The sequence below is a fragment of the Mixophyes fleayi genome, chromosome 1 (assembly GCF_038048845.1).
Source record: "Mixophyes fleayi isolate aMixFle1 chromosome 1, aMixFle1.hap1, whole genome shotgun sequence".
NCBI classification, from domain to species: Eukaryota; Metazoa; Chordata; class Amphibia; order Anura; family Limnodynastidae; genus Mixophyes; species Mixophyes fleayi.
Genome location: NC_134402.1, coordinates 396,078,735 through 396,094,249, shown reverse-complemented (window position 1 = coordinate 396,094,249; position 15,515 = coordinate 396,078,735). Strand labels below are relative to the sequence as shown.

General features: G+C 41.8%; 1 protein-coding gene across 4 annotated transcripts in view; it reads left to right on the top strand.

Annotated features, from left to right (window-relative positions):
* Window positions 1–15,515, top strand: part of MCTP1 (multiple C2 and transmembrane domain containing 1) — a 663,759-nt gene that overhangs the window by 73,276 nt on the left and 574,968 nt on the right. The window contains exons 1-2 of one of the 4 annotated variants that reach the window (XM_075181073.1): window positions 7,326–7,408; window positions 7,905–8,127. The exons of 2 other annotated variants lie outside the window; for them this stretch is intronic. In XM_075181073.1, the coding sequence (XP_075037174.1) occupies window positions 8,047–8,127 (81 nt within the window). In that variant the 5' untranslated portion in view covers window positions 7,326–7,408; window positions 7,905–8,046. Of the gene's footprint in view, window positions 1–7,325; window positions 7,409–7,904; window positions 8,128–15,515 lie in introns of those variants that run through there. One more of the 4 variants, XM_075181079.1, reaches the window with a different exon arrangement.

Sequence of the window (15,515 nt, the reverse complement as noted above, 5' to 3'; positions counted from 1 at the left end):
GAACAGAACATGCAGTAATAGTAGGTTATTTTTGATATTCTGCAACTGATCCTGAAAGTGATGAGATGCACAAGGTGAGTAACTGTAATTTTTTTATTGTATATGAAGGGGAGTAGTATTAATTGTGTATTGTGTTCTATTAAATAACAATGTATTACATTATATTAATTTGGTACGATGGTTTATTTCTTTAAAGGTGATTAATATTAATGTCTTTTTTTAATCTAGAACTTGCTTTATGCCTTGTTCTCTTTTTATTTAAAATATGGTATTACATTTATAGACATTGTACTTTTCTAATTTTATCATTATTGCAGCAAGTGTCCCCCCCTCCTCCCAAAACCAAGCATTTGGGAATCCTCCCTCTAGAAATCCTGGGTTTGTATTTGCAAAATGCTTCTATACTGCATGGGGTAGAGTGTTTTTTCATGAGCATAACACAGCATAACTGAGTACATTTGACAGCATCTCTCAAAAGCTTTTCAAACTAACTGTATCCAAAAAAAATTAATAAAATCTGATTTAATATTGCCATGTTTAGGAATAAACATGATTTGTTGGTGATATTTTTATGTCCTGTATCGACTGTCTGGATTTGGTGTAATTAGGTTTTGCCCTTACGTTCCAATGAGCTCTAAGCCTTTTGACACTTTTGTAATGCAGAGGCCAGCCATGGTTCATATCACTTGCTGACTCAGTTTCTTCACAAACTGTTTACAAATTAACTTCCCCTTTTATTAGCTGCATTTCTCCACTACTACTGATTCCACTAGCTCTCTTGCTGACAACAGGGTAACCTCTCCAGAGATATGTATGATGGCAGTCGGGTACATAGCATTTACTGAAGACACATAAGCAGCAGTCGTCTCAATATTTGTTTTTGTTACTAATAATATTTCTATTTGCAGAGCAGTATTTCATCTTTTCTAAGGACATACTTTCTATTTATTTTAATTGAAGCGTTTAAACATAATGTAGTGGGCTTAAATGGGTTTACCTCCTTAAGGACACTTATAGTAATATCACCCCAGGTAAAAGTGTCCTGTCTTTTATGTGCCACACTTCATTACCAAAGTGCTGATACTTAATACATGGACTCAGAATTAGCAAGTATATGCTCTACAAATGCTACTTCAGAGTCTCCATTCTTTACTATGTATCAGTGCTTTAATGATTAATTAATGTGCTTAAAAGGGTCTGTTGCTTGTGCATTGGTATGTATATGCCATGCTTGCCTACTTTTTGGAGGTCTGAGGGTAAGTGCGTGGTTCGTGACAATGCAATTCGTGAGTCAAGATTGTCCTCGGATACGATTTTTCTTGGGTTTTCCAAAACAAAAAAGAAAAGCAAAACATACAAAAAAACAGAACATAAGATTACTAGTTTAACCACAGTAACTTTAGCAAAAGAGCCTAGTGTGAAATAGAACAAAACAGTTCAGCATAAAGAATAAGCCACAGGCATAAGTCAACAGATGTAGTACACTCAGCAATAAACTGTGCAGAAGTTCTCACCTTGCAAAAATCAGGCAATGTGCAAAGGCCCATTAGTATCTTCTTTTAAAATATTCACAATTCATAAGTGATTCAGGCAGAGCCGTAACTAGATATGTTAGTGTTCTGGACAAGAGGGAACACTGCCCTCCTATCCCCCACCCCTATATCTTATTTGACATAGGTGCTGCCTCTCAGCAGTGATGCGCTGCTGGGAGAATGTAGCCATCCTATGGTGGGTACATGCTTAGCCCTCTACAATCGCAAGACTATTCTCCAAAACTGCGCTCTCCTATCTGCACTTGTAGTTTCGACTACCTGGTGACTTAAGCTTCGTTGCTGCTTTGCTGGATCCTGGAATGTCGGAGTCCTGTTTGGAAAAAAGATTATTCATCTCCAAGAAATTCGAGCAGTGAGTGAACAATCTAGACCCGCCTCCCTCTCTACCAGCTGGACATTAAATCCGTAGCTTTTATTTAATAATAGGCCTTTATCCACCCAATCAGCCTCAGAATTTAATTGATAGCATTTCCATTTAATAAATATGCCTATTTTCCCCCATACAGCCCTGACATTAAACTAATAACATCCATGTTTAATAATTAGGCCTCAGTCAACTTAATCACGACATTGAATTAATATTGTTTATGTTTAAAAAATAAGCCTCCTTCCTCACAATCAGCCACAAAATTAATAGCATTCCCATTTATTATGTAGATCTACCCCCCAATTCCCCCTTCTCTCCAACCCACAGGCCCCTGAATCCTCACTTATTTTTTCCAGCCTCCTCTGATCCGCTATTTTCTCTAGCCACCTCTTCCCCCTGGTTTTTACATCCTCCACACCCCCACTTCTCTCCAGCCCCCTCCATCCATTTTCTCCATCCTCCCCATACTTCTAACCAGGCCCCTCCACCCTGTTTTCTACAATCCCGTCCCCCCCCTGTTTTTTCCACCCCCTTCTTTCCAGCCCCCTCCAACCCGTTTTGTCAAGCCCCTTCTTAACTGTTTTCTCCAGACCCCTCTCCACCCTGTTTTCTCTATCCTCCCCAAATTTCTATCCAGCCACTCTCAAGCATGTTTTCTACAGCCCCCTTTCCCCTGTTTTCTCCATTCCACCCCACCTTCTCTCCAGCCCCCTCTTCTACTTTTCTCCAGCCCCCACTCCCGTTTTCTCCATCTTCCTCTCCCCTAATTCTCTCCAACCCCCTCTCCATTGTTTTCTCCAGCATATTTTTTGCAGCCCCCTCTTCGCCCTCTTGTTCTTTTCAACCCTTCTCTCCCCATTTTCTACACTCCCCCTCTCCCCCATTGTCTCCAGCCACCTTCTCTCCCGTTATTTCGTACATAATAATCTTCTATTCTTTTTTATTTTTAACTGGCACTGACAGCTTCGTGACTTCACGACACTGCAGGGAACTGGTAGTCGGGCACCCTTCATCTATCGCCAGGCATGTGTTGAAATGCATATATATCTGGGTTCTCCAGTATGGTCAATTATCAGGTGTCTGTTGCCCCCACGATCTTACAATCTGGGCAGTCGCCGCCCTTGTTACGGCCCTGTGAAATAGAAGACTGCCATCTCCAAATGGCAGGATGACTGATTTAATTTGATGGGCAAACTCCTTTACTGCCTCATAGGAATGTCTGGACACAAAAATTAAAACCTAGATGCATGCAGACCTCCCTGCTTCCCGCTGCTAGTATATTGTATACAAGCAGTGGGTAGGAGGAAGTACCTGATATCACGCACCATGCCGCTACTTAGTATCACTCTGGCCATAGTGTGTGATACCAGAAACATCCCCTCCTCTCTGCACTGTTTGCAAGTGAGTTAATAAAATGCTAAATGGCTGATATCTCTTACTTCACTTAACCTCTTCCATACCTTTAACTACTTAAAATAATTGACACAAAACCTGAGTGTGGTAAATTAAAGAACTTTTATTTGAATTTGCTGGTTGAGAAGGAGCAGTGATTACGTATTCCGCCAGACAACCAGGAAGTCCCAGCATCAACCAAGGAACAACTGCCAAAAATCGGGGACTCTCACCCCGAGCGCACATATCTACCTTTCCGGGCACTACTGAGACCACAGCCCCGCTGTGTTAAAGGAATGCACCCACAAGTCTACCCACCAAGGCGGTACTTAGACCGAGACTATAACCGACCGCTCTGAGAGGCGGGTTCAGTGTGCCCACTACCGTACTTTGCGTCCGACCACTGGGCATCAACTAAACTGCGTATTCTGGCCACGCCCCGGATCCTCCAGAGCCACGGCCCACCACCATATCTACGCTAAACTCTTATAACTTCTTTTATAAACAAATCCATGCCTCGATCCTGCCTACAAAGAAAATGGGCTCTGAAATCTAATGTGGCAGTGCTCAATCCGCAGACCACCTAAAGAGCTGCTCAAATGTGCAGTCACTGAATTAATCTTTTTACGAACCCTGTAAGATCCCCCTAAATCCAGGCCATCGTCCCCTACGGCCTATCCACGATATTACTAGAGGCCCCGGGAAAGCAGAAGTATCTCTAGCTGCCTTATGCAAAGCAGCCCATGTTCCCAAAAATGCACCAGCACCCACATCTGCGGCTGGGTCCGATGGTCTATAAGACAGGAAACAAACCAACATAGATCAGCCTACAAAAACAGCAGTAACTCAATCGGTGGAAGAAAAAGGTGACTCCCGAAAAGAAAAAGAAATTGAGAAAGAGATAGCAAGACAAGAGAAGAACCTCACAGCTGGATGTGAGCACCAGCAGAACATCCTCCAAAAAAGTACATACTCACAAGGTGAAAGAAGAAACAAAGGGGGAGCGGGAGACACAAGCGAAGGTAAAACCATCAAACCTCAAGGTGCCAAGTGCCAATCAGACCCACTTTTTAGAGGAAAAAATGGACAAATCCCTTTGCAGGCTGCCTCCAAAGGTAACAAGCAGCCGAAACCCTGTGTCACTGCAGCAGGGAAGAAGCCAAGAAAGAAAGCTCAAGAAAGTAGAGGAGGCTGTACATAACATTTATAAACATCGGTTTTCCATCTGCCTAGCTGCTTAATAGCTTGCCCAGAAACACCTGCAATTGTTGCGGATGTTGCTGCCCTATTCAGAAGGAATTGGTGCCAAAATGAGAGGCATCTAGGACAAGTGGAACCAATGTTCGTTTAAATACAGAAAACTAATACCTGGTAAGAGAAAAACTATCACCATGCACCAGCCACGGGGATGCAGACCTTGGCCTGAAGCCACCAAATTCACCAATCACCGCAATAGGGCAAACGGAATCCCATCCAAGGAACTAACGTGACCCAACGTCCTTTACCCAGCTGGTCTGATTTAGACCTCCTGACCTTACAGCAAACTGAGGAAGGAGAAATCGCCACATGCTGCGCAAGCATCGCGGAAGTGGGGTGAACCTAGAAGAGGCAATTACTCCGCTCACCCTAAAAGCCCCCCAAAAAACAGCACCATGAAAAGCAGCGCGAAAGAGAGCAGTTTCATAGGAGTCATGCGCAATTCTTGAAATAGTATCTAGCAATCCCATCAAGATAGCATCACTAATCGGTCTCTTCTAATCAGGAACGACCGGGCGTTGCCTCGCCCAACCATTTAATGCCCTGGAGACTACACCTGGTATAATCAGTCTCCCCCGCAGCCTGGCGAAGAATGATATACCGGCCAGTGACATCGAAATTGTGGCTTTAGTTTTACGGGACAAGGGGAACCCGTTAGGGAAGCCCTGTGTGCCAAAGCGCTAAATTTATCCCACTGCCCATGCAAATTCTTCACGCCAGAAATATGCCGTGACCGGAAGCAACTATCACAGGACAAGCAACGTAAATCCGCCTATGCAACAGGGTGGTGATGTTGCACGCTGCCAATTAATGGCCTGCACCATTTCCTGATTATGGCACCAGAAAACAATTTGTTTCCCTGCGAACCAGGAAGCCCACAACTCTACTGCTACAACATTCGGGAAAAGTTCCAACAGTACCAGGTTAGCAGACAAGCTGGACCGAACCCACTTGCTGGGCCATGGTGCAGCGCACCAATCCCTGGTGAAATAGGACACAAAGCCTTCTGCCCCTGCCGCGTCCGTATATAGTTCCATCTCCCCACTGGCCATAGGGGTGCGGACCACAACGCCCTACATTAAAGTCTCGCAGAAACAGATCCCAAACTGCCAAATCCGCTGGGAAATCTCGGCTGACACAGCATCCTAGAGTTAGGGCGCAGGTGTCCTGCTTTTGACTGTTCCAGCTTCCTACAAAAAACTCGCCGCATGGGAATTACTTGGCCAGAGAAGTTAAAAAGCTCAAGCATGGATTGGGCTTGCTTTAACGTCACTCTTTGGATACCTGTATCTCAGCTATCAGCGCGTGCAACTTCTTAACATTGTCTAAGCCGACAAAGGCCCAAGACTGTATCAATCTCAATGCCTAAGTATGACAATCTCGTTGTAGAAACTTTCGAAGGGCCGTCTTTCCCATATTGGGCACAATGGGCAGGTGCCCGGAGGCCCCGCAGCCCAGGGGGACCCGTCGGAGGCAGCAAAAAAAAATAAAAAAACCTGGAAAAAAAAGAAGACAATACTTACCTTGCGGTCAGCTGGCGATCCGGCTCCCTCCATGGTCTTCTCCTCCGTGCGGTGCTCGCAGTGCATGTCGGGCGTGACGTCATCACGCCCACCCGACATCCATTACTCACAGCAGACCGCGCTGGGGAGTCAATTCTCTGTTTACCTCTAAAACCTGATATGTGACTGCCTATCTGGTGTCCTTGCCACCCTTACCTTTGTAGCACTTTGACCAACAGGAGTCCTAACGTGTCCTGCCTGTTTCCACCTGCTGAGGAGTGCCCATCCCCTCAGCCACATAGCTCTGACGCTGTCTGGAGGGTCTACTTCTGGCGGGGGGAGTGACCACCCCACCACTTCATAACCTTGCTGGGGGGGTCCTATTAATCCCGTCCTATTAATCCCGCCCTAGCATAACGGTGCTGTTGGACCTATTGCCCCGAGCTGCAGCGGGGAGAGTCACCCCAACCACCCTACCTGTAATGTCTGTAAAGTGCAGTGTAGAGCCAGTGTGCCCAGAGTCTGCATGGTGCTCGGGGACACGCCGACGTCAGCAGTGAAGTGACGGCCGTCAAATGGCAGGGGCCCTGAGGGGCTAGATAAACCTCCACCGTGGGCTGCCGAAGGGGGACGGACCAACGACAACTCACCCTCCTTGAGGGGGAGCGAAGGGCTCTGCAGACTGGAACCGGCAACTTGTATTGGGCATAGAGGCTGCTACTACTGCTGCGGGCTGAAGCTGGGGAAGGGGAGACATGTTGTAGATCCATAATGGAGGAAACAGATGGGAAGTAAGGAAAAGGTAAGATGAAAACCTATGGAAAATTGAAGCAAATGGGGTGGGGGTGGGGGGGGGTGGGGAGGCATTATAACAGGGAGGGAGGACTAAGGGAGGCACAGGGAAAAAAACTTTATTTGATTGTATATCACATTTTATGAGGGAAAAAACAAAACAAAGGAAAATAAAGGGAATAGGAAATGTACAGGAAGACAAGTAGCAATGAAGAAAAAGATTATATAAGGCACAAAAGATAAATGCACAAAAGACTGGCAGGGAGAGCAGTGATACTCATCCAACACCAGGAACTCCAGAGAGAGATTTTCTCTCCCCCCTCCATTCTATTTATAACTATCTCCCCTCCCCCTGTGACATCAGATGGGTGTACTCCCCTAGCTAAACTTTTGACCCAGAGTACTAACTAAAGCCTAGTGACACAGCCTACAGATTTTATTATCCTTCTTGCCATCAGTTCTTAAACCCAACAGGGGAAGGGGCAGAATGAGTGCCCGGGGAAGATGAATTACTGGAGAGGGTCTTGGTGGAAAACTAATTGAAGGTGAGGGGGTGGCTGTTGGCTGGAGAAATATTTTTGAGAGAAAAAAAGAAACTTCCTCGAAATATAAAGTTTACATTTTCAAAGACAAAAAATGTAAATCTGACTGGCATAATTGGAAAGCTACCCAAAATAAAGATATTTCATGTCCTGCAATATGTTAAAGCCATCAGTCTATAGCTACTTGATATTCCTATACTCACTTGACAAATGAAAGCAATTTGATATTCACGTCCATACATTTTCTTTAACTGCTACTTGATATGTATCTCCAGCTACAACTGTGACTTAGTATATCTTAAGACAAGAAATGCAAAGACCTCTCCCGTTAATAGCTGAGAAAATATACACAACACTGAATAATATTTCAGATTCAGCTGACTCTACAACTAGTGCACAAAACTTATCATACTTACTTAACTAAAATAAACTTGACACAAATCTGTATAGCTTTGCATTCCTTTTCAGTCATTAATTTTGGGTTACATTTTTGTTTAAGGAAAGTGCTGTCCACATGGAAATGCCATGTAGATTATTACCACACCTCTGTGTCCTTGTGGTGATTCAAGATTGTCACTTGTCATTGCTCCTCAGTCTTGCACTCTTGTGTATCCTGCATGGACCCAGGAGCTTAATGTAATATGGCAGGTTTCCAGAGGTATAACTGCACAACAAGTTCTCTTGGAGCTGTGCCGGAACTTATTTCTTCTTTACATACCATGGTAAGGTTTACTTTCGTTTGTACACTAGATGAATTGCAGTATAGAGTAGTGAAAGGTCTTTATATAGTAATGTGAGTTAAGATAGAAAATATGTAAAAACACAGAATGGTTTGAAAGCTGCCTCATCTAGTCCTTCTATAAATTGTGTGTATATATGCTGCATATGGCTGTTTTGTTTCATTTTATTTTTTACAATTTTTTAGTAGTGTAGAAACTCCCAACATGAAAGCTTTACTGTTAGACCTTGCAGATCCCAATGGTGCTTTTCACCTTTGATACAGTATTTGTCATTTATTGATAGGTGTGTAGATTTGTTCTTGTCTAGTTTGACTATAATTCAGACACAGAGTTCTGTCTTCACCTTTTTTGCAGACTGCTTTAGTTTTATATGTGATGCTTGTGTCAATTAATATATTTGCATTAGCATTTGGGTACTTTACTTGTCCCAAAAATAGACAACAGGTGTCATATAAATGCAAAGTCTCTCACTGAGATGTGTGTAGCAAACAAGTATAATTAAATTTCTTATCACCATATGTATATGTATAATACTACCACTTCATGCTCCTTATACTTACTATAATACAGCACTTACTGAAGTGTCATACAGACTCAATGCATACTTTTGTTGTTAAGTGGAAATGTACTTGGAAAATATTTTGACATGTTGGAGAGGTTAGAACAGTATTGTCTTGTTTTTGTTTTTTTAACAGTCAGCAGATACTTTTTAACCTCCTTTACCTGTTTATATATCAAGTCAAATAAAATGCAAAATACCTTCATTTTCCTGTTGCGACCCAACTATGTTGATGTGGTGAAATCAATTTGTTATTTAGTAGCGTCAAAAGTGCGTCATAATTTTCACCGACCCCTATTTTTTCTTATTGAAGGGGGGAAAAAATTAACTGATTTTTACTGACAGTAAATTTACTGACGGATGGCAACAATGTGCAGTAATCCTTTACAATGCTAGTGATAGGATCTTTAGGTATAAAATCATGTACATCTGAAATCTGGTGATTTTCCAGCAGCTGTTGGCTATAAAATATGATTATTAAAATGATCTATAATGCATATATATTTGTAGGTGTTATGCAACATTGTATGTAATGGAATTTGCATTTTATTTACTTGGCACATATTGAATTAGTTAAGCTATTTTGTTTTATTTAATTTCAATGTATGTTATTGTCTTTTAATCGATAGTAATAACCATTAAACTGGCTGGCCGTGTTTACCATATCTTTATGAGGATTAGCACTGTAGCAAAACAAATGTAATCAAATCATTGTTATAATGAAATATGTCATTGCATAGTTGCTGAAGTTTTAAACAATCTTAAAAGTTGAATCTATTGCAAAGTTTGGTTATTCTCTGTTTTACACAGTACACTACAATGGGTTTTCCTGTAATAAGTTATGCGTACATAACCTCCAAGTGTACATGCAATAACCTTCACATGCCACTTGCTGTTTGTCTGTTCTATGATGTATATTGTTTTGGCCCTGGCAATAGAATGACAGATGTATAAACGTACAATTTCCTGATAATATTAAATTCTGAAAGTATCCATGTTTGTTAATGAAATATTCCCTCCTGTTACATGTTTCCATATTGTAGTATTTTATAGACGTTCCTTGCTCAAATGCTAACAGGAAACACTCTAATGACCTTACAAGAGAAAGGGAAAAAATATTTAGCATCTGTGCTATGATAGATATCAAAAAAGTCCCCTTTGAAATTGTATCTACTGCATCGTCTACTGGTTCTTCAGTTACTTGCTGTTCACTTCAATTTCTGTAAACTACAGTACTACTTGTAGAATGATAGAGAGCAGTGCACAGATCATAGGTATGCTTATTATAGACCCCTGGAAAGTGCAGGCAATAAAGACTATCAATTCTTTGTCAGATAAGTTTGTGCTCTTCTTGTGGGCTGAAAGGGAGATGGTCAGAGGTTGATGAGCTGCAGAAATGGAATTGGGGGGGCTTGAGATTGAGCTGCAGTCTTAACTTGGTGGCTTCCTTAGTCCTACACGTTTTGGCTTTCTCAGTCCTACACTTTTGGCTTCCTCACTCCTACACTTTTGGCTTCCTCACTCCTACACTTTTGGCTTCCTCACTCCTACACTTTTGGCTTCCTCACTCCTACACTTTTGGCTTCCTCACTCCTACACTTTTGGCTTCCTCACTCCTACACTTTTGGCTTCCTCATGCCTACACTTTTGGCTTCCTCACTCCTACACTGTTGGCTTCCTCACTCCTACACTGTTGGCTTCCTCACTCCTACACGGTTGCCTTCCTCACTCCTACACTTTTGGCTTCCTCACTCCTACACTTTTGGCTTCCTCACTCCTACACTGTTGGCTTCCTCACTCCTACACTTTTGGCTTCCTCACTCCTACACTTTTGGCTTCCTCACGCCTACACTTTTGGCTTCCTCACTCCTACACTTTTGGCTTCCTCACTCCTACACTTTTGGCTTCCTCACTCCTACACTGTTGGCTTCCTCACTCCTACACTTTTGGCTTCCTCACTCCTACACTTTTGGCTTCCTCACTCCTACACTTTTGGCTTCCTCACTCCTACACTTTTGGATTCCTCACTCCTACACTGTTGGCTTCCTCACTCCTACACTTTTGGCTTCCTCACTCCTACACTGTTGGCTTCCTCACTCCTACACTGTTGGCTTCCTCACTCCTACACTTTTGGCTTCCTCAGTCGTACACTTTTAGCTTCCTCACTTCTACACTGTTGGCTTCCTCACTCCTACACTTTTGGCTTCCTCATGCCTACACTTTTGGCTTCCTCACTCGTACACTTTTGGCTTCCTCACGCCTACACTTTTGGCTTCCTCACTCCTACACTTTTGGCTTCCTCACTCCTACACTTTTGGCTTCCTCAGTCGTACACTTTTGGCTTCCTCACTCCTACACTGTTGGCTTCCTCACTCCTACACTGTTGGCTTCCTCACTCCTACACTTTTGGCTTCCTCATGCCTACACTTTTGGCTTCCTCACTCGTACACTTTTGGCTTCCTCACGCCTACACTTTTGGCTTCCTCACTCCTACACTTTTGGCTTCCTCACTCCTACACTTTTGGCTTCCTCAGTCGTACACTTTTGGCTTCCTCACTCCTACACTTTTGGCTTCCTCACTCCTACACTGTTGGCTTCCTCACTCCTACACTGTTGGCTTCCTCACTCCTACACTGTTGGCTTCCTCACTCCTACACTTTTGGCTTCCTCACTCCTACACTTTTGGCTTTCTCAGTCCTACACTTTTGGTTTGAACCTCACTGTCTGTCTTGAAGCAGTAGGAGAAGTGGCGGTGTGGCATACCACATATACGCCCCCACTTCCGCAACAAATATATGTACATACATGAAAATAACCAGACATGAAAAAAGAATAATCCTAAAAATCTAATGATATAACTATATATTATGTATAAAATAAATAAAGGAAATGGAATAAAACAGAAAAGCAGGCTCTTTTTTTTTTGGACCAGGATTATGTTGGCAGATGTTGTAAGCAAGAATATACATAAGCACTAGTGTCGTATGTAAAATATTTCCTTTTCAGTTGGCCATAATGAGCCCACCATAAAACATTTTAAAATAATACAAATCACAACTAGCTCTACCATGCAAATATGTCAGGTGTATGCGCCACAGATAATTTACTTAACACACTTGTTTTTTTGTATTTTGACAAAATGATCAATTCCATTCAAATAACCAGCTGCATAAAGCTCCGATTGACTTGCTGATTTGTGTTTCCTCTGAGGCTATACTGGGAAGTATATGTTTTTTATTTCCACAATGTTAAGAAGAATAATGGGAGTTCCAATAGCAAGATCCACACTATTCCGAAACAAAGTGCCCCAAATTCTAAACTGTGCCATCTAACTGCCCCATAATAATTGTTTCTGCAGTAATGAAGACTTTTGGCAATGCCTTATTGTAATACGTATTGAATTTTTCACGTGAATACATTTTCATATATATTATCTATCTCTGTGGAATATAGCAATTAAGGGTATACCAATATTACTTTCGAAAACATCTTGTCACTGTATTCCCAGCATATTCAATCTCACGTATATGCTCTCACCATTCTCTACGGCTTTGGGGTGAGGTGAGCTTTATTTTTGGGGGATTGGATCTCGGGAAAAAGCAGTCAATAAGTAAAACAAAGGAATTTGTCAGCATTGACTTTCTAAATTGGTTTGTGTGATATAAAAATAAATGGGTGAAGTAGTGAACATTAATTTTACTGTTTACTGTTAAGTACAGGTATCATACATTTCCATTTAGCCTTATTTGGAGTTGCAGTGCATCTTCTGGAGAAAGGGGTCTATTTATCATTGGGAGATAACTTGTTTCTCCGGCACAAACACCCATTACATCTCCCAATACATCAAGGGGTTACTGCCAGCTGTTGCCTGCAGTACACCTTCCAATGAAGATTTTTGCTGGGTTTCTCATGGTGAAAGCTTGAATTCTATTTAAGAAGGATGACAGCAGTACATGTACCACTGCAATCGTCATATATCTATCGCCATCTCAGGATCCTGATAGCGGAGGATACCAGCTGGAAATAGGAAGATATCATATCATCATCGATATCTTCCTACATATTCTCCAGACTCCATAAGGCAACTCCCATCGGGGAGCGGATTATCGCTCAGCTTCAACTGTGAACTTTTATTGGTAAGTGGTGGAGATTAAAATAATCTCTATTGGTGCAATAAGCAGTGATAGAAAATCCTATTTATCAAAGCAAAATTGTAAATAGGACCTCTTCTCCCACCTGTTCATCTTTCCTTCCATCCTGTCTGTTTTGGTGTCTGTTATAAAGAGCAGTATTTATACACCTCTTCTCTGGTTCCATAACATATGTGCCCAGTACCTAAGATCAAAATATAATCTCTGCACACCCATGTAGGGCTTCCATAACCTTAAAATAAAAGCCAAAAACAGCATGGTGGCTTAGTGGTTAGCACTTCTGCCTCACAGCACTGGACTCATGAGTTTGAATACCAACCATGGCCTTATCTGTGTGGAGTTTGTATGTTCTCCCCGTGTTTGCATGGGTTTCCTCCCACACTCCACAAACATACTAGTAGGTTAATTGGCTTCTATCAAAATTGACCTAGTCTGTGTGTGTATGTGTGTGTATGTTAGGGAATTTAGACTGTAAGCTCCATTGGGCCAGGGACTGATGTGAGCAAGTTCTCTGTACAGCGCTGCAGAATTAGTGGAGCTATATATATAAATAAATGATGATGATGTGACACAAGCTCTGGCCATAACTTTCACCCAATTCTTTCTTTTGAGTATAAAATGTAGCAAAATAATTATAAGAACCTATCTCTACTTATATTCAGGGGATGCATGAGGAGTTTACATTACAGAAAAGTAAGCATTATGAGTTAAATATTTGTACTGTAAATGCAGACTGTCCTGAGAAAATTATTATTATTAACCTTTATATAAAATAATCAGCAACGCTGTACAATCCGAGAAGTTTAATTTAGGCACATCAGGCCCTGTCCCAGTGGAGTTTACAATCTAATTTTCCTACCACATGCACACAGACACACACACCAAGGCCAGTTTAGTCATAAGCCAATTAACCTTCTAGGATGTCTTTGGATTATAGGAGGAAACCCACACAAACAGAGGGAGAACATACAAAATCAATGACGATAGCAACCTGGTCAGAAACAAATCCAGGACACATAATAACCCTACACATATAGTTGTAAGTTTTATTGCTCTGTGATTTATAGCAAGCTATGGTTTATGTTATTTAGTGGTCTGTTTATTAATATCCTGATTCATTAAGGATCTTAACTTGAGAAACTTCTTATTTCAGTCTCCTGGACAAAACCATATTACAATGCAAGGGGTGCAAATTAAGATTCTGTTTTGCACATAAGTTAAATACTGACTGTTTTTTCATGTAGCACACAAATACTTGATAGCTTATTTGTACACTGAAATTTAAAATTGATATTTGTGTGCTACATGAAAAAACAGTCAGTATTTAACTTACGTGCAAAGCAAAAAACTAATTTGCACCCCTTGCATTGTAACATGGTTTTGTCCAGGAGACTGAAACAAGAAGTTTCTCAAGTTAAGATCCTTAATGAATCAGGCCCCTTATCCTTATTGTGGCAATAGAAAATCACATATAATTTATCATTAATATCTCACTGAGGCAGCTCAGTGGAACCTCGGCAATACTGGCTCGGAGCAGTGGCGGATCCCTAGCAGGGGCTTGCTGCCGGCGGCTGCACAACATGTGCAGGGTCGCTCGGCAGTGACAGTGTGCTGCCCGGCTGCTCTGATTGTGTTTAAAACACAATCAGAGCAGCCGGGCAGCACATTGTCAGTGCCGAGTGGACCTGCAAATATTGTGCAGCCGCCGGCAGTCTTGAAGTCAAAAAGGGGGCGGGGCCTAAATCCCCCCCCCCCCCCCCTAAATCGACCCGGGTAGGATACTTTTCTAGATCCGCCCCTGGCTCGGAGCAGTAAGGGTTAACTTACCATTTTGCTGGGGAATATGAGCAGTCATGTCCCGGCTATCCGGTTCACACATGTACAGTGGAATTAAAAGTCAAATGTAAAAATATGATAAAATATTGACCCTGAAAATGCTATATTCATTTTGTCATTGATTTTCTTCTGTTACTGCCATCCTGACATGAAGATAACATAAGTATTGCAGCGGTACATGAACTGCCATCATGTTTGTTAAATAGATTTCCCATGAAGCTTTTCATGGGGAAGCTATCCTAAACAAGTTCCAGGCAAATCATCCCGCCGACGCTGACTTCTTGATGTGTGTGGCGGAAAGGTCCATCTTCGCCAACAATAGGGCATTTATTCTCCTTTTAAGAAATAGACCCCTTAGTCCCACAAAGTCTGCAAAGGTATGTACATGTAGTATGTTATATCATTTTCCCCATTTCAGACATTTATACCTTGCTAAATTTGTTGACACTCATTTAATTACATGTAAGTTTACCAGATGGTACCTGATGTACTTCTGTAAGCAGCAGGATTTGTCTGAAATTGAAGATGTCATTATTTAGAAACATATTATTTGTTCAAAAGATCTTTGACGTGTTAAGTTCCTTCATTTAACATTAGAGAGCGTGTCTTTCAAAGTGTTTTTTTAACATGGTGTGAATTTTGAACTCAAGACGTTTGATCTATATTTGGTGTAGAGCTGCAGAAGGATAAAGGTAAACGGCTTCTATTCTTAAATTGATTTATGGAGCATTAGGTTGTGTGCTGGATGATTGATGGACGCATTATATAGTTCTATATCTTGCTTTTATGAATGGATTTATGCAGGTATTGCTGATGTTAACAAT